Below are 26054 nucleotides of genomic sequence, written 5' to 3'. Positions count from 1 at the left end.
CCCCCTCCCCACCCTCCCCACCCTCCCCACCCTCCCCTCCCTCCCCACCCTCCCCACCCTCCCCTCCCTCCCCACCCTCCCCTCCCTCCCCACCCTCCCCTCCCTCCCCTCCCTCCCCTCCCTCCCTTCCCTCCCTTCCCTCCCTTCCCTCCCTTCCCTCCCTTCCCTCCCTTCCTTCCCATCCCTCCCCCCCACGCTCCCCCCCCCACCCTCCCCACCCTCCCCCACCCTCCCCACCCTCCCCACCCTCCCCACCCTCCCCTCCCTCCCCACCCTCCCCTCCCTCCCCACCCTCCCCTCCCTCCCCTCCCTCCCCACCCTCCCCTCCCTCCCCACCCTCTCCTCCCTCCCCTCCCTCCCCACCATCCCCTCCCTCCCCACCCTCCACTCCCTCCCCACCCTCCCCACCCGCCCCACCCTCCCCACCCTCCCCTCCCCCCACCCACCCCACCCTCCCCTCCCCCCACCCTCCCCTCCCCCCACCCTCCCCTTCCCCCTCACCCTCCCCTCCCCCTCACCCTCCCCTCCCCCTCACCCTCCCCTCCCCCCCCTCCCTCCCCTCCCTCCCCTCCCTCCCCTCCCTCCCCTCCCTCCCCTCCCCTCCCCTCCCTCCCTCCCCTCCCTCCCTCCCTCCCTCCCTCCCCTCCCTCCCCTCCCTCCCCATCCCCCCCCACCCTACCCTCCCTCCCCTCCTTCCCCACCCTCCCCTCGTCCCCCTCGTCCCCCCCACCCTTCCCTCCCCCTCCCCTCCCTCCCCCTCCCCTCCCTCCCCTCCCCCTCCCCTCCCTCCCCTCCCCCTCCCCCTCCCCTCCCTCCCCTCCCCCTCCCCTCCTTCCCCTCCTCCCACCCTCCCCCCCCACCCTCCCCCCCACCCTCCCCCCCCACCCTCCCCCCCCCACCCTCCCCCCCCACCCTCCCCCCCCACCCTCCCCCCCCACCCTCCCCCCCCACCCTCCCCCCCCCCACCCTCCCCCCCACCCTCCCCCCCCTCCCTCCCCCCCCCTCCCTCCCCCCCCACCCTCCCCCCCACCCTCCCCCCCCCACCCTCCCCCCCCCACCCTCCCCCCCCCCACCCTCCCCCCCCCACCCTCCCCCCCCACCCTCCCCCCCACCCTCCCCCCCCCACCCTCCCCCCCCCCCCCCACCCTCCCCCCCCCACCCTCCCCCCCCCCACCCTCCCCCCCCACCCTCCCCCCCATCCCCCCCACCCATCCCCCCCACCCTACCCTCCCTCCCCTCCTTCCCCACCCTCCCCTCGTCCCCCTCGTCCCCCCCACCCTACCCTCCCTCCCCTCCTTCCCCACCCTCCCCTCGTCCCCCTCGTCCCCCCCACCCCTCCCTCCCCCTCCCCTCCCTCCCCCTCCCCTCCCTCCCCCTCCCCTCCCTCCCCTCCCCCTCCCCTCCCTCCCCTCCCCCTCCCCCTCCCCTCCCTCCCCCTCCCCCTCCCCTCCTTCCCCTCCTCCCACCCTCCCCCCCCACCCTCACCCTCCCCCCCCACCCTCCCCCCCCACCCTCCCCCCCCACCCTCCCCCCCCACCCTCCCCCCCCACCCTCCCCCCCCACCCTCCCCCCCCACCCTCCCCCCCCACCCTCCCCCCCCCACCCTCCCCCCCCACCCTCCCCCCCCCACCCTCCCCCCCACCCTCCCCCCCCACTCTCCCCCCCACTCTCCCCCCCACTCTCCCCCCCACCCTCCCCCCCCACCCTCCCCCCCACCCTCCCCCCCCACCCTCCCCCCCCCCCACCCTCCCCCCCCACCCTCCCCCCCCACCCTCCCCCCCCACCCTCCCCCCCCACCCTCCCCCCCACCCTCCCCCCCCCACCCTCCCCTCCCCCTCTCCTCCCCACCCTCCCCCCACCCTCCCCTCTCCCCCTCCCCCCCACCCTCCCCTCCCGCCTCCCCTCCCTCCCTTCCCTTCCCACACTCCCTCCTCCCCCCCCACTCTCCCCTCCCCCCCACTCTCCCCTCCCCCCCACCCTCCCCTCCCCCCCACCCTCCCCTCCCCCCCACCCTCCCCTCCCCTCCACCCTCCCCTCCCCCCCACCCTCCCCTCCCCTCCCCCCACCCTCCCCTCCCCTCCCCCCACCCTCCCCTCCCCCCCCACCCTCCCCTCCCCCCCCACCCTCCCCTCCCCCCCGACCCTCCCCTCCCCCTCCACTCCCTCCCCTCCCACCCTCCCCTCCCCTCCCCTCCCACCCTTCCCTCCCCCACACCCTCCCCTCCCCCCCTCCCCACCCTCCCCTCCCTCCCCACCCCACCCTCCCCTCCCTCCCCACCCTCCCCTCCCCCCGACCCTCCCCTCCCCCCCTCCCTCCCCTCCCCCCCCACCCTCCCCACCCCCCCACCCTCCCCTCCCCCTCCCCTCCCTCCCCTCCCACCCTCCCCCCCCTCCCCTCCCCCCCCCCACCCTCCCCTCCCTCCCCACCCTCCCCTCCCTCCCCACCCTCCCCACGCTCCCTTCCCCCCCACGCTCTCTCCCCCCCACCCTCCCCTCCCCCCCACCCTCCCCTCCACCCTCCCCTCCCTCCCCACAAGAAAAGAAATCACAAATTGAGGTACTCACCTGAGCTGACAAGTCAAGCATCCAAACTACATTGAATTAGTCACAAATGAGTTGGGCTGGTCACGTAGCCAGAATGTCCGACGCTCGCTTATCAAAGCAAATCTACTATGGCGAGCTTGAGTCTGGTGTGGAGTCTCATAGTGGTCAATGGAAGTGCGACAATGACACTCTGAGGGCACTTAGGAGTTTTAGTGTCGAACCAGAGCCCTAGGAAAAGTTCGCCCAGGGATCACGTCACTGAGTGCAACCCAATAAAGGCCTCCTCTGAAAGCAAGCATGTTTCAGAGACCAAGAGAGGTGAGGAGAGGTAATCCCGAGTCAGGAACTTGTCCAAAACCCCATCATCTGTGGTATCCTGTCTTATTTTTAGAAGAATCTTCGAGACTTAAGTTGGCCTTATTATCCACTGGAACACTGCCAAGCACACTAAATGGTAAAAATGGGCAGCTTCACTTCAAAGGATGAACAAGAAGACTCCCAATTTAGCAATAGTATTTCGCCCCATCCCCTGTTTTGATTTCAAGTACAGTACTGGTGCCAACATTTAGCACTCTTATGTTCAATGCAGAGCAAAGTTTACACACTGGGCCCATGAATGTTGTTGCTGACTTAGTGTCCAGTTTCTGAAGGTCTATATTCCTTAGAATATGGATTGAGAGGCTGCCTAAACACATTTCACTCAGCATCCTCACAACAGACATTCTTCCCAGAAATGAAACATCTTGTGTTACCTCATCACCATGTTTGTTAAGCTGCAAATTCTTACCAAACATTGCACACTGTGCATCAACAGAATTTCCTCTTGGAGAAATATGCCACTGTTTATATTGTAGAGCCATTGAGTGATTGTTTAAAATTAAAGGAAGAATCATAGAATCCCTACCGTGCAGGAGGCCATTCGGCCCATCGAGCCTGCACCGAAAACAATCTCACCCACGCCCTATTTTCCCACATATTTACCTTGCTATTCCCCCTGACGTTAAGGGGCAATTTAACATGGCTAATCAACCTAACATGCGCATCTTTGGACTGTGGGAGGAAACCAGAGCACCCGGAGGAAACCCACGCAGACATGGGGAGAATGTGCAAACACCACACAGACAGTGACCCGAGGCTGAAATTGAACCTGGGCCCCTGGTGCTGTGAGGCAGCAATGCAAACTACAGTGCCACCGTGCCACCCATTAAAATAGTTTTGGTCTAAATGATCCCTCCTTTATCCATATCACTTTCCAGCTTCTCTGTATCCTCCCACAGCTCACCATTCTACCTAATTTAGGTGCGATCTCAAAGCGTTTAGTGATCATTTTGATCACAGGCTCCAACGAGAATGGAAAAGAAATATTGTTAGCTTTAGTAAAATTGTTTTTCTTTCAATCCTCCACACAGTGGTGCTGGTGAGACATTTTCTACATATTCTATAAATTTATGCAATGTTAAAATGTTATTTTATCACTTTAATTTTAAATTGCTGCTGACGTTTTTGCATAACAATGGAGAATGAATTTGAAATAAAGAATATCTGGAATGAATGGGAAGCAAATATAAAATGTAAAACAATAAGTGGCAATTTGATCCTCTGCCAGGTTATTTGAAACTCATAAAATGCAGCACATGGCATGCCGCTGTCCCCAATCTGTCTTCCATTTTACCAGGGTTCGTGGAGGTGTTGGGCCTCCCTTGGGCCTTTTGAGATTCTTGAATGGCCAATTAAAGGCCACAAGTGCCCCATCCCACCATGTAGCTATTTTACTGCAGCAGGGCTTGAGCATGTCAAGTGGGTAGCTCCAGCTGCATGGGTTGGGGAGGCGGGGGGGTTGAGGGGGGGAAGAATCTTCTGTGCCGCCATAGGTCATACTCCCTTTTAACCCTCCCACTTTACCCCGGACTCTTAATCCCAGCCTCCGTAAACCCCTTACTCCCCTGCTGCAGCCTGCCAGCCAAGCCCCACCAATACCAGGACTTGCCTATAGTCTAGCATTCATTACCCCTCTTCTTTGGTGACTACCTGCAGTCCCAGCAGTGGCCATTGCTTGAACCTGGCACTGCTGGGATTACAGAGCTGCCAGCCATCAAATGGGCAGGCATCTCTCAGGTGGGACTTCCTTTCCAGATGGTAGCGACGGTCTTGCCCTTACGGACATTAACTAACTCTTTGGCAAGGCAGGAAACCCCACCATCCAGAAAATCCTGCCCAATGGAGTAACATTAATATATTGCTGTTGAATCATCATTTGATTTATTCAGAAGAAATAGACTTTTTGGTGACAGCATGTTGTACAATTATTTTCTAATAGATTGTTGTTGCTTCTCATTTATAGCCGTACATTAGAAGTTATTATAATTTATTATACTCCCTTTAAAAAAAGAGATTGCAATTTATAAACCAATGTTCAAGTCCAGAAATTTTACTGACAGTGAATAAAATGGCAGGCATCAAATTATTTTTAAAAAGGCATTAATTTTGTTTCCACCTTGCCTACAAAGCATTTACTCACTAGGGGATGGTTTCACAGAAATTGGGCAGTCACCTGTACCTCACTGTAGTTACCATTGTTCAAGTCTGATCCTTGGTGGTCAATGTTGGTCATGGTGAGGGAGGGGAGAAGGGGATTTGGACCTTAGCCAAATCCTGAGTTCTCATAACATTGATAGATATGCACTGTCAGCATCTGCTTAGCAATCAGGACTGCAACTTGTATGAAAGCAAAGAACCCAAATAAGAAAGCTGACAGTCAGCATGTGACTGCTGGCAGGAAACTGCAACCCAAGATAAATTAAAGAACAGGAGGTTTTTTTCTAACATAATACAGAAACCCTGAGCTGCTGAAATGTGTCAGACTGACCTTTTGACGTCACTTTTAGTTTCCATAGCAATTGAGATTTTTTGAAAGGTGGAACTAATATACATATTGTATATTATTTTTGAAAAAATTGAAGAAGATTTTGATACCGTTCTGTCTCCCTAAAAGTAATGTTTGCCAGTGCATTCTACTCCCAAGTACTAATGCTGTTTTCATACTTAATAACACTGCACACAAATCAGAACAAAAATGGCATGAAATTGAACTTGATTTTCTTTACATCTGCTATCTCTGTCAAATGTACCACATGTGATGATTTAGCTGTCGAGCAAAATAGACATCTCCCAGCATAAAAGCTGGAACCAACAGCAGCAACTTATTTCCATGGTGCCTTTACCAAAATTAAATATCCCAAAGCACTTTACAGAAATGTGAGGAAGCAAAATTTGACACAAACCATGCAAGGAGTTATTAGGCCAGATGACCAAATGCTTGGTAATACATGCAGATTTTAAGCAATATTTTCACAGAGAGGTTTAAGGAGCATGATCCTGAACTTGGGGAGCCCTGATAACTGAAGGTCTGCCATCACAAGTGGAGGAGAAAGATCAGGGAGAGCTGAATTTGAAATGTGCAACTATTTTGGAAGGCTGTGGGGCTAGCAGAGATTGGAGCTGGGGAAGGGGCAAAACATTAATGGGTTTGAAAACAAGGTTGAGAATTTTAAAATTGCGGCATTACTTCATCTGGAGTAATGTAGGTCAGTTAGCTTGGGTGATGGGTCAATGGCATTTGATGCTAGTTAAGACATAGGTAGCAAAGTTTTGAATGACCTTAAGATGATAGAGTAGAATGTAGGAAGCAGACCAGGAGTCTGACGAAAGAGTCAAATCTAGACGCAACACGACACAGGTGAAAACTTTAGCAACAGCTATGTTGAGGCACAGGTGAAGTAGGACAATGGATGCTATGGAAATGAAAACTGAAGGTCTTGATGCAGATACATGGTTGGAAGCTGGTTCAAATATGACATCAACATTACAAACAATCTGGTTCAGTTTCAGACATGTGCCTGGGAGAGAAATGGAGTGAGTAGCTAGGGGACAGAATTTATAGCAGGAACTGAAGACAGTGGCTTCAGACTTGGTATTTAATTGGAGGAAATTTCTGCTCATCGAGTACAGAATGACCATCTAGTACTCGGCATGCTGAAAATGAAGTGTCAAACTGGTAAAGCTACCACACAGGACTATCTGCATGCTGAACAGTTGAAGCAGCATGCGATATCATAAAGCGATCAGTGGATCAGATCAAAGCTCTTGCAGTCCTGCCATATTTTCTGGAGTAACATGTTGTGGAACTGATAAAGAGGTAAAGGTATTTAGATCTAGCATTGTGTAATGAGATAGGGTTCATTAATAATCTTGAGGAAAATGTGATAATACAATTGAATTCCATTTTAAATTTGAAAACTACCTACTCCAGTCCCAAACAAAATTCTAGAACTTAACCAAAACCAATTACATTGGTATGAGAAGAGAGTTGGCTAAGGTTGATTGGGTAAATAGACTAAAAGATATGGAGATAAATGGACTAAAAGATACGGAGATAAATGTTTCCTACTTATAAAGAAACAAGTCAAAATACTTTTCAATGGAATGTGTCAAAAACATAGCAAGCAAAATCCATCTGTGGCTTACTAAGGGAGTTAAGGATGGTATTAGATTAAAGGTAGAGGCTTATAACGTGGAAAAGAATAGTGGTAAACATGAACATGGGAATGTTTTAGAAACCAGCAAAGGAAAGTTGATAAAAAGGAGAAAAATAGAATTTGAGTAAGCTAGCGAGGAATATCAAAACCGATTTTAAGCACTTTTGCAAGTATATAAAAAAAAGAGAAGCTAAAATAGACCAAAATAAACATTGGTCTCTTAGATACAGAGACAAGTGAAATTATCATGGGGAATGAGGAAATGGCAGAGGCGTTGAACAAATATTTTGTCTGTCTTCATAGCAGAAGACACAATTATACACCCAAGCCAGAGTGTAACCCAGGGGCTAAAGATATCAGCGAGAGAAAATATATTGAAGAAATTTAAGGGACTAAAATCTAACCGATCCAAAGGATGTGATGGGAAATTACCTAGGGTTCTCAAAGAGGTAGCTGCAGAATGAGTGGATGTGCTGGCTTGGACTTTCCAAAACTCCCTAGATTCTAGAGCAGCCCCCAATGGATTAGAAGTTAGGAAATGTAACTGCTATTCAAGGAAGGACAAAAAAAGAAAAGCTGGAACTGCAGACCAGTTAATCTGACATCAGTCGTTGAGGAAGTGCTGGAATCTCTTGTTAAGAAGGCCATAACGATATACTTCGGAAGTCATAGAACATGGTTCCACAAAAGGGAAGCGGTATTTGAGAAATTTATTAGAGCTTTATTAGGATTGTAACTAGTAGATTGGATAAAGGGGAACCAATAGATGTAGTAAAGTTGGATTTTGGAAAGACATTCGATAAGGTACCACACAGAAGACTAATAGTAAAGATAAGGGTGTATGGAGTTGGGAGTTATACGTATTATCATTGATGGAAGTTAATGGACAGGAAACAGAATGGGGATAAATGGGGCATTTTCAAGTTGACAGCCTTCTTTGATTTGTGGAGTGCCGCAAGGAAAGGATCAGTGCTGGTGTCACAGCTGTTTGCAGTCTATATTAATGGCTTGGACAAAGAGACAGAGAGTAATGTATCTAAGCTGAGGTTACAAAGCTAAGCAGGAATGTAAGCTGTGAGGAGTAAAGAAAGAGGTCGCAAAGAAATATAGACATGTTAAATGAGTGGGCAAAAAGGCAGATGGAGTATGATGTGGGGAAGTGTGAGACGATCGGCTTTGGTGTAAGAATAGAAAAGACATAACTTGATGTTCAGAGATACAAGGAGGTGCTTCTAGAAGGAGTGTCAAGTTAGCATACAGGTGTAGCAAGCAATTAGGAAGACAAATATGTTGATTTTTTTATTGCTGGGGGATTTAAGTACAAGAATAAGGAAACCTTGCTACAACTATATTGGGCTTTGGTGAGACGGTGCAGGGTATAATGTGTGCAGTTTTGTTCTCCATATTAAAGCAAGGATGTACTTGCAATGGAGGCAGTGTGGCGAAAGATCATTAGATTAGTTTCTAGTATGAGAGGATTGTCCAATGATGAGAGGCTGAACAAATTGGGCTTAGAAAATGAAAGGTTATCTGACTGAAACATTCAAGATTTTGAGGGACTTGCTGGAGTATTAAATGACAGGATGTTTCCCCTGGCTGAAGAATTTAGAATATGGCGCACAGTCTCCGGCTTAGAGACCAATCATTTAAGACTAATATGAGAAATTTCTTCAGAGTTGTGAATCTTTGGAATTCTCTGCCCTGTAAGAAGCTTCCAACGTTGAATATAAGGTTGAGGTGGGCACATTTTCCCATCTGAGGGAATCAAGGGATATGAGGAGCTAGCTGAAAAGTAGAGTTGTGGCCATGGTTGTATTGGACGGCGGACAGGATCAAAGGTTTACTCTTTCTGTTTCTTATGTTTTGAATGGTGGTAGACAATGTAACAGCTAACAGGTGGAAGAGGCTCCATAAACATCCACATTTTCAGTAATGGGAAAGCCCGGCATGCCAGTGCAAAAGATCAGGCTAAATCATTTGCAACCATCTTCAGACAGAAGTGCCAAGTAGATGATCCATCGCTGCCTCTTCCTGATGTTCTCCGTATCCTGAGACCAGTGGCCAATTTAATTTACCTCGTGATACCAAGAAGTGGTAAGAGGGATTAGATACAAAAAAGGGTACATCCTGGTCGTAGTGCTGAAGACTTGTGCTCCAGAATTGACCGCTGCCTACCTAAACTATTCCAGTATAGCTACAACACTAGTATCTACTTGTCAATGTGGAAAATTGCCCAAGTGTGGCCTGTCCTTAAAAAGCAAGACAAAACTCAATCCAACCAATTACTGCTTCATCAATCCACTCTATATCATCAGCATAGTAATGGATGGTCTCACTGACAGTGCTCTCAAGCTTGTCATACTCATGTCTGTGAATTGCTGGAGACAATGAACATTTTTACTATTTGAAAAAAACGGTATGGCCCAAAATGGAATTTCAGGATGATTCAGGTGACTTGTTGTAATATCTGTAGAGACAAAAATTGACTCCTATTGACTCCTATTTCTGGGAATCATTATCTCAGGATCACAGAATTGTTATGGTGCCAAAGGAGGCCATATGGCCCATTGTGTCTGCACTTCCCTCCAAACGAGCATCATGATTTGGTGCCTTTCTCCAGCTTTTCCCCATATCCCTGCACATTGTTTCGATTTGAGTAATCATCTAATGCCCACTTGGATGCCACCACTCTTCCAGGCAGTGCATTTGCTTCTTTTGCAATTCACTTTAAATCTGTTCCCTCTCGTTTTTGATCATTTTATGAGTGGAATCAGTTTCTCGCTATCTACTCTGTCTTGCCCCTCATGAATTTGAACATCTTGGAGAGAAGGCAGATAAGAGATTTGACAGGAGAACAGCCCCAACCTCTCCAATCTGTCCTCATAACTGAAGTTTCTCATCCCTGGAACCATTCTTGTAAACCACTTCTGCATTCTCCAATGCATTCACATCCTGGCGATTAGTGTGGCATCCAGAACTGTTTACACTATTCCAGCTGAGCTCTAACTAGTCTTGTATAATTTCAGCTTAACCTCCTAGCTCTTGTACTCCATGGCCCTATTAATATAGCTGAGAATACTGTGCCTTATGAGCTGCTCTCTCTACCTGTCCTGCCACCTTCAAGGATTTGTGCACATATACACCCAGGTGCCTCTGCTCCTGCACCTCTTTAAGCATTTACCCCTTATTTTATATTGTCTCTCCATGTTTTCACTAGCAAAATGCATCTCCTCACACTTCTCTGCATTGAATTTAATCTGCCACCTATCTTTCCACTCCGTTACTTGTCTATGTCCTTTGAATTTCTACACTGTCCTCTTTACAGTTTACAATACTTCCCAGTTTTGTGTCAATTGCAAACTTTTAAATTGTTCTTTGCACCCCAAGATCTAGATCATTGATATTAATCAGGAAAAGTAAGCGTCCCACTACTGACTCCTGGGGAACACCACTACAAACCTCCCTTCAGCCTAAAAAATCAATAGACCATTCCTCTCTGTTTCCTATCATTCAGCCAATTTTGTATTCATTATGCTACTGTCTCTCTTATTCCATGAGCTATAATTTTTCTCAAGTCTATTGTCTGGCAGTGTATTGAATGCCTTTTGAAAGTCCATGTACACCCCATCAACAGCACTACCCTCATTGATCCATTCTGTTACCTCCTCAAACTCTGGAAGTTAGTTAAACATGGTTTCTCCTTTAGAAATCCTTCTAATCAACCCACATTTTTCCATGTGACCACATTTAAAATGTAATTGTCCGTGGGTCGAGTCTCCTTTGAAATTACGTTTTGGATACAAAATCCCTTATGAATTTACAACTCTTATTTTCAGAATGAGGTACTAGTTACCCTAGACCGTGTCGAAAAACTTGCAACCTAACCTAACAGAGAGTGCTGGGGAGAAATCAATTTATCACAAGCAAATGTGAACTGCTGTCGTTCATTCCCAATTTTGCGGCAGTGGCTTCTAACTTCAAATAATTAGTCTGGACAATGGAAGGATGAAACCTGGCTCGAGACAGCAAATCATGTTATTCCAAGTTCAGGCCAGGGCCAAGTCAGCCTGGGACAAATGGCAAGAAGAACAGAACCCTGCCCAAGCAGCAGCCAATATCTACAGCTTGAGGGGGACTAATTTGTTTCGCTTGCAAAAATATATTTCTTTTCTACAGAGGTTATGCTGCAACTTTGTCTGAAAATCCAAGACTTCCAACTTCCATTCATCTTCAAAGAACCAGTGGAGAGGATCCCATCTAAACCTGCAACAAGTTAATCTTAAAGGACTAATCTGAACATGTGATTTGTTTTCTTATTATTTCATTTAAGTGTATGCGTCATTTTGAAAACTCATCTTTTCTTGTCTGTATGTGTCTGTGTTTGAGCGAGTGATGTATCATTGGGTTTGCATTCTGGTTGTTGTGTGAGTATACATTTCTCTTTTCTTTTGATTTAAACTTACCAGAAAGCCTGTAATGTTTCAGTCCTTTGAAGTTGCAACACTAAAAGGATTTAAAACACAGTCTACAAATATACATCTTATTGTGGCCAACCCAGAGGTGAGGGGGGAAAAACTACAGCACCACCGCTTCCCTTCTGTATCAAGCGACACTCAGAAACATTGATATTCAGATTGGGTTTTGCCATGGAAGATGGGTGTAGATTTTGTTTTTGGACTAATCTTCTCAGTCCAGGAAGTTGCTTCATCAGTGAACTTCCACTCATAAAGTCAGAAGTGGGGATGTTCACTGACCGTTGCACACTGTTCAGTGCCATTTATGGCAGTTACTGAAGTCATCTATGGCTACGTGTTGCAACACCTAGAAAGCATTTACACATGGGCCAGGCAATAACCATCTCCAACAAAGAGAATCTGACTATCTTCTCTTGACATTCAATAGCATTACCATCTCTGAATCTCTAATCATCAACATCCAGGGGCGTTGTCATTGACCCGAAGCTTAACTGGTTGAGTTACATCAACACCAACACCACAGCTACAAGAGTAGGCCAGAGGCAGGAGTGTGATGGTCTACTCTCCAATCGCCTGGAGAATTGCAGCTCCAACAACACCGGAGAAGCTTGACAGCATCCAGGACAAAGTAGCTTGCTTGATTGGCACCACAATCCACCACCTTAAACATTCACTCCCTCCATCATACAGTGGCAGCAGTGTGCGCCATCTGCACGATGCACTTCAATGACTTGCTAAGCCTCCTTTGATAGCACCTTCCAGACCCAGTATCTCCTAGAAGCATAAGTGCAGCTGACGCATGGAACACTGCCACCTGCAAGTCCCCCTGCAAGTCTCTTGTCATGCTGAATTGGAACTATATTGCTGCTTTTTCACAACTGCTGGGTCAAAAACCTGGAGCTCCCTTTCTAATATGGTGGTTATATCTACACCATATGGACTTCAATGGATCAAGAAAACAGCTCTCGATCAGCTTCTCAAGGACAAATAGGAATGGGCAACAAATGTTGGCCTTGACAGCAATGTTCACATCCCATGAATGAATAAAAATGCTGCATAATTCAACAGCTTTAGTGGTACTTTGTTGTGGCAGAAATAATGAATGTTCTGTAACTAATATAACCAACCTGAACGTAGCACTATTATTGAACACCATGTTTGTCCAATTAGCCCACCCAAAAACAGGTTCCAGAATTGTACTACTTCAGATAGGATACTAATGTGGATTAAAACTTGGCAAAGTGTTGTGTAATGGCAGTGAATTCAACAAGTACAGGGTGTGCTTGGCAATAAATTGCTTTGACATTTAATCAGTACATGAGCTGTTTTTGTCCTTCTACAATTTGGGGAAGCTGGCATTTTCACTTAAGTACAACCTGTTTCCAGTGTTTTTGCCTGATTAATTTGTCTGTCTTTGTCAGTTGGGCTTTGTGGATGAAATTAGGTAACATGTTGTGGATGTTAGGGATTTTAACTTTATCTGGTTTCTTTCAACTATGACTTTAGAGCACATTAAGTATACGAAATAACAACAGTTATTACAGCAATCAATAGGGATGTCTTTTAAATGTGGCTCAGGTTTCTATATCTCATCAGCACCTGCATCAGCACTGTAATCCCAGCTGATATCTGGTAAAATAGTTTGTATTGTACCTATCCCCATTCATTTTATCAGTGGCTGATAAGTAGATTGGCACAGAATTTACATGCAATAAATGTATTTGTGCAAAGAACAAAGAAAAGGACAGCACAGGAACAGGCTCTTCGGCCCTCCAAGCCCGTGCCGATCACGATGCCCTGACTAAACTAAAAAAAACCTTCTGCCCTTACTCGGTCTGTATCCCTCTATTCCCTCCCTATTCATGTACCCATCCAGATGCCTCATAAATGTTGCTAATGTTCCACTACCTCCTCAGGCAGCGTGCTTCAGGCACCCACCATTATCTACATGAAAAACTTCCCCCGCACAGCTCCCTTAAACTTTCCCCATCTCACCTTGAACCTGTGCTCCCTTGTAATTGACACTTCCACCCTGGGAAAAAGCCTCTGACTGTCCACCCTGTCGATGCCTCTCATAATTTTGTAGACCTCTATCAGGTCTCCCTCAGCCTTCGTCTTTCCAGTGAAAACAATCCTAGTTTATTCAACCTCTCAGGACAGTTGTTCCTGAAACAGAAAATCCAGATAGTTAACTGTTTTCACTAGCGCATGCAGTATAAAAGTGAGTTTTAAAAATAGAGTAGCTATCATTACATATTCTATGTATAATTCATTTTGCTGCATTTATTGAAGTGATATGCATATTATTTGAGCTTTGTTAGATTGCACACATAGGTAAATTCTTTCTGACATACAGATTCATTCAGACTGTTTTATGTCTAATAATTACAAAATGATGGTAACAAAGCTTAGACTTTCAGTATGTAAATAATAGCTTGTTGCTTAATGCTTCCAATGCATGGCACAGTGGTCTAGGGATATGACTCTTCATCCATAAGCCATGAACTGAATTTGCAGCAAGATAACCTGTTTAATCTACTTTACAGGTTCTAATGTTAATTGTCAAGCCTTTGATAAGGCCACACCATTGTTTATAGCAGCTCAGGAAGGACATACAGAATGTGTTGAACTGCTGTTGTCAAATGGAGCTGATACAAACCTTTCGTGTAGTGAAGATGATTGGCAGTTGCCCATTCATGCAGCTGCCCAGATGGGAAAAGTCAAGTAAGTAGTCACAGACTTGAATTATTAAAAAGACATCTATTTTGTTCAATTTGTGATTGGAAAATATATTTTTGAAATTGATATTACATTGCTGGGTACATGGGAGATTGAGAAACAGAATTAAATATCATAAAGTAGAATTTGCATTGCAATTTTAGTACTTTTAGTAATTTTAAAAGGAGAATACATTATTGTTAATTAGAAAATTTAGAATTTTCCAGGGAAGCAAGCCTAGAACATTTTCTACTCCCACACATCAATGTATCTCCTAATTCTGTGCCTTCAGTACTTGATTTTCATCCTCTGACTCTCACATTCTTTTCCTTCTAGTACAAGTAAAGGATGTATGCCTACTGCTTAAGTTACAAAGACCTTGTAACTATGTGCTTTCACGTGTCGGAATTATTCTTTAATTGTCAATGTTTTGGGGACGTGCCAATTTTTTTTATTTTCTAGGTTGACGTCTGTGCTTTTGTACTTAGCATTTCATTGAGAATCACTGCTGCAGTGAATACACTTGGCATGGATAAATGGCCCTCTGAAGTAGTCTCAATCAAAACATGGTCTTAGCCTCCGCAAAGATCTCACCCATTCTACTTAAAATTCTTTTATGACTTCTGTTTCAAAATTTCTTCAAGTAAATTTGTACATGTTACGTTAGTTCCTTATCATTCAAAGTCTTGCATTATTTATAATTCAATACGAGATCGCAGAGCATTTTTGTCTTGTCCTTTGTGAATTCACATTAATTTCATAACATGTATGGATTTCTGGTAGGGTGCTGGAATTCTTAATACCTATCACTGATCGAATATGTGATACCGGGAGGAATAAGGTGAGCCCAGTCTATTCAGCGGTGTATGGAGGACAGCAAACGTGTTTAAAAATGTTACTACAGGCAGGTTACAGTCCCAACGCCCAGGAGTGCCCATTGTATGAGTGCCTATCGCCATTGTGCATGGCTTTTTCTCGGAGGTAAGCTATTCAACTTTGAGATTTGATTACTTTCTGCAGAATCATAAAAGGCACATTGTGTGTGTGTGGTTAAGGATGCATAGATTTTGTAATGCTATGTAATATATATGAACGTGAAATAGGGCCGTATTTTATGGTCTGCAGTGAACAAGGAGCACCAGCCATTAATTGCACTTGCTCACAGATTTTCAATGGGGTAATGCAGTGGAACTTCATGTGACCAGAAAACTTTCCCAATGCAGTGTCTTCTGCAGGAGGTCTGGCAGCTGTGAACAGAGCAATCATAAATTTCCTTAGCCATCAGATCGCAGAATGGCTGCTGGACAGCACCAAGAGTCTTAGCCCAAAGCGCAAGTTAAAATAGTTAGTTTGATGCCAGTTCATGTACGTCAGCAAATTAGAGCGGGGAGGGGAAGGATTGAGAGAGATAAAAGACTGAGCATAAAAGTTTTTGTTTACATTCAAATTTTATTAACTCTCCAATATTACAATAGCAGCAACTTGTATTTATATGACACCTGTAAATTTTTTAAAAAGTCTCAGGAGCTTCGCAGGAACATGACAAAAACAAATTTGACATGAGCCACACAAGATACTAGGGCATGCATGGGCAAACAGGAATGCCTTAAAGTAAGAAAAGGAGATAGAGGAGTTGGGAGAATGTCAGCTTAGTTTTTAAGTTTATTTATTAGTGTCTGAAGTAGGCTTACATTAACATTACAATGAAGTTACTGCAAAAATACCCTCGTTGCTGCACTCCGGTGCCCGTTCAGGTACACTGAGGGAAAATTTAGCATGGCCGATGCACCTAACCGGCACGTCTTTCAGATTGTGGGAGGAAACCGGAGCACCTGGAGGAAACCCACGCAGACACTGGGAGAATCGAACTTGGGTCCCTGGTGCTGTGAGGCAGCAGCGCTAACCACTGTGTCACTGTACTGCCCAGAGCATAGGGTCTTGGCAGCTGAAGACACTGCCAACATTGGTGGTGTAATTAAAATTGGGATTGTGCAGAGGCCAGAATTGGAGTAATGTAGTAATTTTGGAAGGTTGTAAGGCTGGAGGGGATTAGAGAGAGAGGGTGAGTCCATGAAAGGATTTGGCAATGTGGATAAGAATTTGAAAATTTGAGGCATTCCTTAATGGGAAACTAACATGGGTCACAGTGAACACAGGAATGATGGTTGAGCGAGATTTGATGTGAGTTTGGGCATGGGCAGCAGAGTTCTGGATGACCCCAAGAGGATGATAGAACTTGGGAGGCTATCCATGAATGCGTGGATGAGGAGGGATGTTTTACCCTTGTCACAGGCATGTGGAATGTAATTTTTGATATTGGTTAGCACCGTTTTAGTACTGTGTGGGTGGAAACCTGCTTGAGGCTTTTGAATGTGGAACTGTAGGAATGCTGGGCATGGATAGTTCAAGGACTTTGGAGAGAAAAGGGAGGTTGGAAATGGAGTGGTATTTTCCAGGAATTGAGGTTTCAGGTTTTTCAAGGAGAGGTGTTGGTACGTATTTGAACAAGAGGGCTACTATAGTAAAATTCCAATGAGTTTCAGTCTTGGGGGATCTGCCCCACATTAGTGTTAAGAGAAGCTTCATGATAGCCAAAGCGCCTTCATTCCCACATGAATGCATCCCAATGTAATCTGATTTGTGTCAAAAACAACAGATACAAATGCCAAATGAAAACAAGGTGAAACAGTAAATGTGTGGCACCATCTTTATTCAATTTGTTCACATCTTACACCAGCCTGTTCTTGTAAAAGGCCAGAGCTTTGCATTGAAAAATGTCAAGAGTTAGCTCAAGAAAATTTCCGTAATCACCTTCTGCTTAGGGTGCTGTCTTCCGACGTACAAATGAGTCCACCATGTCAATGCAGTCAAACATGTTGTGCGAAAACCCGGAGCATGGCTTTTGCAGTATCAGCTGACTAATTCACAACGCCATGACAGATAAATTCTAATCTTATGAATACTTTTGGCAAAAAACTCAATTCAGTGGCTTGTTAAAATGTGGCACTCTTACACAATTACCAAAGCTTTTGTTTGGAAGTCAGTATGCTACTGTTTGTGCAATTATTCTCCCATCTTGTCCCAAATCATCTTGTGCATCAGTGACAAAACATCTCGCTGATAACAAGTCTGACAATATTTTTACTGTTGAAGGTGTATGATGTAAACCTTCTAACCGTTGCAGGTTACTTTGTTGTTCAGATATGACATTTGTGAGAAATAATGAGATAAGCCTAAATTAAATACTATTGTCTTTACTCAGTTTGGTAGGAATGTTAGTTTGATGAAATGCTGTCATTTGCAAAACACCCGTTAGTCAAGACATTGTATTTACAATGTTCCTGCGTGCGGTCACCCTGTCGATTGTATTCTTCAGCAATTGAACACAGTGGCCAAAACACTGAGTAACTCTTTATAATGATTTGTCCTATCCAAATCCATCTGAAGCTATGATTGTCCAATGAGCATTCTTAATTCTTTGTTGAAGTCACAACATTAAACTCTGCCGTCCTTGGTGTCACACATTTCAGAATCACAAGGTAATTACACAATGGGTGGGGTTTTACAGCCTCGCTCGAGTGAGACCGGAAATTCCCACCCGAGATCAACGGACGTTTCCGTTGTCCATCCCTCGCCTGCTACAATTCCGTGGCGGGTGAGGTGGTAGAACTACGGCGAATGAGTCCCTCAAATTACTGACCACTTGCAAGTTGTTCCTTTGTGAATTAAAGATAGATTTTATCTGATAAAGGATAAAGAAAGAAATATTGCTCCTTGTGCAATTTGTTTATTTGCATTTCGAATGACGAAAAACTCTTGACATCATCAATTAATGTCAGTTTGTATAAGTTTCTCTAGCTTTCAAAACCATTAAGTTAGTGAAACAGACATTTTAATTTAGCTCTGTTTATCAAAACACAAAGTTTCAGCAAAATATCACAACTCTGAAGCATATGACCCTGGCCTCTTGCTGAACATTCTATCGCCTCAGAAGTGTTATTTCCTATCACAGACCGGTGATTCTGTTTATCTGCAGTGAAAGAAAGGCTCCAGCTTTTTAACAAGTTATTTTAGTTTGAAATGTCTTCTGGTCTTTGAATCTTACCAGCATGAATTATGGTCAGTTTCTGCCCACTTCATGCAGCATACAGCCTTTTGTATTTCATACAATTGATGCCCTTCCCTGGATTGAATAGCTTTTTCAAATCTCAACCACGAACTACACTTGTGGTACGATCAAATTGTTGTTGGGACTGATTAATATATTTCTTATTTCAATAAACAACTTGTGAATATACTCAAGAACTTCCCTTAAATATTCCAACTATCCATATATTTCTACAAGATGTTCTAATTCCAAGATGTGCACTTGTTTCAAACAGCAGGTCAACCATGTATTTAAAAGCTTCTCCAGCTCTCTCGTCAACTGTATCCATGTTGTGAACAATTCCCATTGAATTCTTGATTGTTATTAATTTCTTTAATTCAGACTCAATGTTGCTATGAACTCAATTTAATTCCCTATGACCAATAATTGTATGTTTAATTCCGTACTTAGCATTTTAAAGTTGGGTTCGCTATGGAGTATGTGTCAATGCCTTGATGGTTTAAAATGTCCTCTCACTCTACTGACCACACTAACCATTTCATGTTGAGCTGTTGGTCAAGTAACTGAGCATGTCTGAGACCCGTTCTTTTGTGTATTTCGCCATGCATTTCCACATGTTCATTGCTGGCTATTCTTGCCAATATCCCAATATCATGCCAATTAATATTGAGACACAAGCTCTGCTTTGACTCTGAGGTGATCTTGTCAAAAAATTAAAGGGGTCTCTGTCTTAAAGTCTATGCTTATTTTGCCCTCCATGGTCCTGATAGTGGCCAGCCTCTCAAATACAGCTTCCTTAGAATGTTGATCGGCAAAATACAAACATCCCAAAGAGAAACTTGACAATTTATTGTACTCTTTCCCAAAATTCCTTCATTACTACTTGCATCATTTTCCCAGAGGACTACACTGTCCTTGGCTTACTCAGTTTGGCAGACACACTTCATTCACGATTTGTTATTATAAGAACCACCGCATGATGCACTTTATAGTGCAATATCATTCACGTTGGAACAATTTTAATTCATTTAACTCTCATTGATGACTGAACCCTTGAACCATAGGCTGACCTTGATCTACTAAAATGTATGGTCCCTTGTAAAAGGCTCAAACACCTCTGCCCTCTTGATGTTTCATACTATCACTTGACTCCAGTGACTTAAACTTTCATTGGATTGTACCTGGGTGATTTTAAAAATTCATATTTGGTGCTGTAATTTTCCCATTTCTAGCGCTAATTCTCAGTCAACTCCTCTCATTCAAACTCATGCACCCATTAATAACCTTTCTGCCTTATTTAAGACCTCTTGAGAAAACACATGGCCCAATACAACATTCTCATAAGGTCGTTAAAGCAGAAAGCAAATGTTTCCATTTGATTCTCGGTATGAACACATTGGGTGGGATTTTACAGCCTCACTCAAGCGGGACTGAAAAATTCACCTGAGGTCACCGGACATTTCTATTGTCTGCCCCTCGCCTGCTCTGGTTCTGTGGCGGGTGGGGCGGTAGAATTCCGGAGATTGTGTTTGTCTGTCCCTTATTTTAAATAATTTTTATTTCTCAAAAATAACCCATTCCGAGCAACAATCAGAGTATGGATTCCAGGTTTGAAAGTGAAAGAATTTTTACAATTTGTATGAGGGTGAGAGATTCACGGGAATTGCACTTCTTTTGATTGGATGACTATTTTTCCTGTGTTTGCAAACCTCACAGTTCTATGCATACAACTAAAAGATGCATATTCATTATCTTAGTCTTTTCCACCTTTTGCTCCTGATTATACACTTCTCTCCAAGCTTCAATTTCCCTACTCTTATCTACACAATGACTCTTGTGATAATGTATTTTTAATGCACCAAGTTTCTTTACCCTTTTTGAACTCTGTCGTTCCTCTATTTTATGTAACAGTCTAATCATTGTCACTTGTTGGTCATTTGCCTTTGCCTTAAATGCCTTACATTTTTTCTCTTAACCAAACTGTCTGCTAGTGGTATCTTCCTCTCTCGCATAACGGGCAGAACTTAACTTGCCCCGCAGTGAGTTTCTTTGATGGGGTGGGCATTTAATTGGGTGGGAGCATTCATGGGTGGGGACTCCACCACCTTCCCAACTCCACCCTGACTAAGACCGGGCTAGCAAGGCTTTTGGATGGCCTTCCCACCCCACTGACAACTGAGACGCTTAAGGTGACAATTAATTAATTAACTAACTGGCAGGCCTGTTAATTTACTTATAGGCTTCCAGGATTTTGCTCTTAGTCACGTATACATTGCTTGATCAGGGACCTGGAATGGGCAGCTCAGTGAGAGCTGCCTGCCATCATTCTTCTGTGGCTAATACAAGTCAACAATCCTGGGGCTCTGGTGGGTCCATTACTGGCAGTAGCCACCACATCTCCGGTAGTGCAGCTCAGTGGTGCACGGCTGCTGACCTCCGACCGGCAGCTCTTGAGGATAGCATTTCCGCTCCTAGAATTCTTGATCCAATGGACGATCTGCTGTTGCCCTATTAAGTGCCAATTAGCACTTTATTTGAGTGGATCTTCCCAAAAGTAGATGATGCAAGGCTCGTGCTGGCTCTCCAGCTGGTTGGTGAGCCCTGCCCCCAGCATCAGCATTAAATTCCACCATGATGATGAAATGGGCATGGCTACTGGGATTAAACCATACCTACTCCTCCTTGAGAGGCATCTTTGCTTCTTTGTGACTATGTTGTAATTGGATCCCTTTCTCCACTGTTTTGCCCTGTATGAGAGATCATTACGATCTGCACTATGATCTGTATTCTCCCTTTTGGGAGGGGCAGTGTATTTAAGAACTAACTCATCCATAGTTTGCACTTTTGGATTTTGGTGTGTATTACTTGTATCCTATTCTTGTCATTAGTTGGAACATTCTACCCCTTGACAAGTTACTCTCCTTTTTCAATATAAAAATTGAGAAATAATGAGAACACTCAAAGCCAAAATTAAGCACTAGTGTCTTTACTGGGTTTGATAGGAGCACCAATAACAATAAAACACACCCATTAACAATACATCTGTTAGTCACAATTACATTACCAGAAGGCATACATGTAATCACCCAGCATCCTGTCAATTGACCAAATTGCTTGGCAAAAGCAGAGTCACTATTTCCAATGATGTTTATGCTTTCCAGGATGGGCTGCATGTTTCATTGACAAAATTGTACTGCCTTATCAAATTCCATCTTAAGCTGCAATTGTCCAATGAGGTATCTAATTCTTTATTCAAACTATATTAGACTCTGCCCTGATGTTTTACATCTGTTTCAAACTTCCTTCAATGTTTTTCCATCCCTTTTTGGATCATGCAGATGTTTTAAGATCCTTAACAGCACACAACAGCAATTTCCTTTTTAGGTCTCACATTTTAGAACCACAGGATAATCAAACAATTAGAGTTACGATTCTTGTAAAGATCAATAACCCAAAAGAACCAAACTCCCCTAATGGAAAAAATGGATGGGCAAAATTTCATCTACTTAACAATCCATCCAAAATCAACATAAATTAAACACAAATTAACAGACAAACTGTATTCAATAGAAACCATGAATTACATTTCAAATAGCTAATACAACAAAGATTTACTGGCAGTCCCCTTAGGAAATATGGCACCGTGTATAGCCCCAAAGCCCTTCACACTCTGTCACTCTCCAGTAAGGTTCATCTCCTCTTTGCCATGCAGGATTTGATCGTAAGTTGCTTCTGCCAACAGTTTTACTCCATCTGAGTTCCATAGATATGGTTATCATCCAAAGGGCTCAATTTTGCAGAACCTTCCTGACTTGGCTCACAGCAATCCTGATTCGCCAGAGTCACCTTTGTCTAACCACTCAAAAAAAAAACTCCGCTACAAGGTATGGGCACCTCTGGTAAAAACTGAAGCAGTGAGGATAGCTATCTCACCAACCTGGTTTTAAAAGCAGTTTTCAGTTTTTCATTTGTCTTTAGTTGCCTCCCACCCACCACTCTTCACACCCATTGTAACCCCCCTTCTCCTCATAAGCTCAAAAATTACAGGTTTTGAAGCACATCGCACGGTCCCTCAAGTTATTAACTTCTTCTGAGTTGTTGCTTTGTGAATTAAAGGCATTTTATCTTCTAAGTAAATACAAAATGGAGTTTGCATCTCTGCATTTCAAAAGAAGACATACTCTGTCGTCATCAATCAGTGTCAGTTTCTGCAGCTTTCAAAATGCTTAAGTTAGTGAAACAGACATTTTGTGTCCGTGTTATTTATTGAAACATGAAGTTTCAGCAAAATTACAGCTTGTAGGTATATCTGTTTATTGGTTCCAACCTTATTTTACCACCCTGGTGTCTTGCTGAACATTCCATTGCCTCAAAAGTATTACTTTCTATCACAGATCAGTGATTCTGTCCACTTTCCATGAAAAACAGCTTGCAACTTTTAACAAGTTAATTTATTTCAAAGTTTTATGGCCTTTCTAATGCATGCTGCTAAGATTTGGTTAATTTCTTCATGTCACCTGCCTATTTCAAACAGCATTCTGTATTCCACTCAAGCTATCAATTTCCACTACACTCCCCATGTTGAACAGCTTTCCTAAAACTGAACTGCAAATTTCACCCAAAAATAGGCTGAGTCAAAAATATCACAGCCTCTTAAGCCACTATGGTTGTCTGAGTCCTTCATTTTGAGGGCTGTTTCAACCTTTCTGTCTCCTGCTCCTACAGTGACTGAGATGGTACCTTTGTTGTCTCGATTGTGAACAGTTTCCCCTTTAAGGTAAAGAAGGTACGATTTTCCTGTGTGTGCTGTTATTTTGAATGCAATTCAACTTTATTGAGGCAACATGCACATAAAAGTGCATGACGCTGTAGCAACTTGCACTCCTTGAGTGATCTGTGACATACCAGCACCAAGTAGAAGAGAGAACTAGTATTTGGGTGTAAATTAAATTGTGTTTGTGTAACTGAAAAAGTAGTGTATGTCTTCTGAGTTTATAATAGTTTGGGTAATGAATTGTGCAGTACCATTTATAGTGTTTCATTTGTCAGAGAATAGTGGAATATTTTACATAAGAATAAGTTATTCTGATTTCAGAGACTTAATTAAAATGCTGATTTCATTAACTTTGCAATACATTTTTGTTACATCTGTTAAACCATTTTGTATATTCTCATTTTCTTAAGTAGCTTCATTTTACCATCTAATTACATGCAGCTGTGCTTTTTTAAAAACAAACTAGGCAAACAGCGATCTTTCTGTTTTGGTGTCAAATTGACTTTATGGTTTGCTGTCTAAGAATATGAGAAGAAAAGTGTGTGTGTTTGTGTTCTAAAACGCCTCATGAAATAGTAGTGCAAGGTTTGAAATTAAGTTTATAAAATTGAAAAATAAGCAAGAGTTATCGAAGGTCAAAACTTTAGATTTAAAAGGACATTTTTGTAAAACTAAAATGAAATGAGATGGGAAAATGAACTGTGCTGGAGAGTAGCATTTGCATTAGCATCAGCATCTTGGATGGTCTGCTATTTTGCTGATTTGGTTCTACTTTCTGTTGTTGAAGTTTAGACCATCAAAAACTCATACATGTCTTAACTTTGCCTACCCACATCTGGAGAGCTGAACACCCTGTTCTTGATATTGAAATGTTATACATCAGAGTTGGAAATTGCTTCAACCACCATCGAAGGGGAGGTGGCAATAGAAAAACTCTTTAATAGCTGCATGCTAATTAATGGAATGAAGAAGCGAATAATTGTATAGAATTCTACACAATCTACAGCATAGAAGCAGACTATTCAGCCCAGCTGATCCCTGCCAGTTTTTATGCTCCATATTAGCCTTCTCCCACTCTACTTTATCAAATCCCATCAGCATAATTGTTATTGCTCTCCAACCCCCCCACTCTCACCCCCACCCCATGCCCAATGTATCTATCTAACTTCCCCTTAAATGCTTGAAGAACATTTTGTGACCATTCTTAATTTTATTTTTGCCCTATATTATCCCTGGGCTTTTGCATTCTCCAAGAGATTCATGTTGCAGGCAGTGGAATGGATAGTGTTCAGTCAAGTTGGTTCAGGCATCAATTTTGTATATTTGTAATTTAAAATATCCTTTTGAATTTGCTCTCCTTGTTCCATTTATTTAATCTATTATATAGAGGATCTTAAACTTTAACAAAGTCAGTTACATAGGTATGAGGGAAGAGCTGGCTGTGGTTGATTGGGAAAATAGATTTAAAGGTATTGTGATAAACTGGGAAACAATTCAAAATGTTCAACCAATATACATTCCATTTAAAAACAAAAGCTCAGTGAGATAGATCCATCAGTGGCTTCGTAAGGACATTAAGGATAGTACTAGATAAAAAGAAGAGGCTATAATGTTACAAAGAATAACATTAATTCTGAGGAGTCGGAATGTTTTATAAACTAGCAAAGGGCCACCAAAAATGTTGATGGTAAGGGCAAAAATAGGATATGTGAGTGAACCAGCCAGAACATATAAAAATAGATTGCAAAAGTCTTTACACCTGGAAGAGTAACTAAAATAAGCATTGGTCCCTTTGAAGCTGAACAGGAGATGTTATCGTAGAGAATGATGAAATGGTGGAGATATTGGCCAAATGTTTTGTTTCTGTCTTCACAGAAAGAGATCAAATTACATACCAGAAATAGATGGTAATCTAGGGAGTAATAAGAGTGAGGAAATTAAGGTAATTATTATCAGTAGAGAAAAAGTACTGGAGAAAGTTGGGGATTAAAATCTGACAAATCCCCAGGATGTGATGCCTACATTCTGGTGTTCTAAAAGAAGTAGCTGTAAAAATAGTGAATGCACTGGCTTTTGTTTTCTAAAATTCCCTAAGTTCTGGAATGGTCCAGTAGATTGGAATGTAACTCAAGGAAGGAGGGCGAGAGAAAACTTGGGAACCGTGGGAAAATTAGCTTGATTTTGGCTATTGGGAAAGTGTTGGAATCTGTTATTAAGGAAGAGTTGATGAGCATTGTATTGTTATATAGTGAAGGTTGATCCCCCTCTGAGAACTAACACCAAAACCCCCTAAGAGGAGTACCTCGCCTTATAATCTGTAAAACCTGTGTGTGAAGTGGTGTGACCTACTCTTCAGCAACTCCTCATGGTTAAATACAAAATAAATCCCTGACACTCTAAAATCAACATGTAACAATTTATTTATCTAACTAATTGAACAACTTTATTAAACTATTAACAAACCGAATAAAACAAGATTCTAATGGTATACTGTTCCAATAAGTACAATTTCCCCTCATTAACAAAAAAAGAATTTCGTTACTCTCTGAATTGCAACCAGATTTTGTGTCTTCTGGAATATTCTGGGCCTCCTCTGTTGATTTGTCTTCTTTGGTACCTTTGCTATCTAGATGGGGCTAAGAGCTGTGAGCTGTGGCAGTTTCTCTCTCCTTTTTTCCCACTACCCTCTTCTTTTATACCTGTGATGACATGTCACTATTTCCCACAATAGGATTGGTCCCAGGTTGTCAAAACCATCAGATTTAAATTTTATAGGTTCTTGGTATCTAAGTGCCTAATTCAAATTGATTGGCTGAAAAAATTCAAAAGCTCGAAAGCTGTTGTCTTGCTTAAAAACTGCTGCTTGGCCTTTCGATACAAATGTTTCAGATGGGGCTCTAT

General features: G+C 43.6%; 1 protein-coding gene across 2 annotated transcripts in view; it reads left to right on the top strand.

Annotated features, from left to right (window-relative positions):
* The window catches only part of asb3 (ankyrin repeat and SOCS box containing 3), a 71008-nt gene that overhangs the window by 26664 nt on the left and 18290 nt on the right, over positions 1-26054 (top strand). For both annotated transcript variants that reach the window (XM_078229846.1, XM_078229845.1), the window contains exons 6-7: positions 14100-14277; positions 15055-15252. In XM_078229846.1, coding sequence (XP_078085972.1) covers positions 14100-14277; positions 15055-15252 — 376 coding nt within the window. The remainder of the gene's footprint in view (positions 1-14099; positions 14278-15054; positions 15253-26054) is intronic.

Source organism: Mustelus asterias, chromosome 15 (genome assembly GCF_964213995.1).
Source record: "Mustelus asterias chromosome 15, sMusAst1.hap1.1, whole genome shotgun sequence".
Classification (NCBI taxonomy): domain Eukaryota; kingdom Metazoa; phylum Chordata; class Chondrichthyes; order Carcharhiniformes; family Triakidae; genus Mustelus; species Mustelus asterias.
The sequence above is the reverse complement of the archived record's forward strand: the minus strand, read 5'-3'. Positions and strand labels throughout refer to the sequence as shown.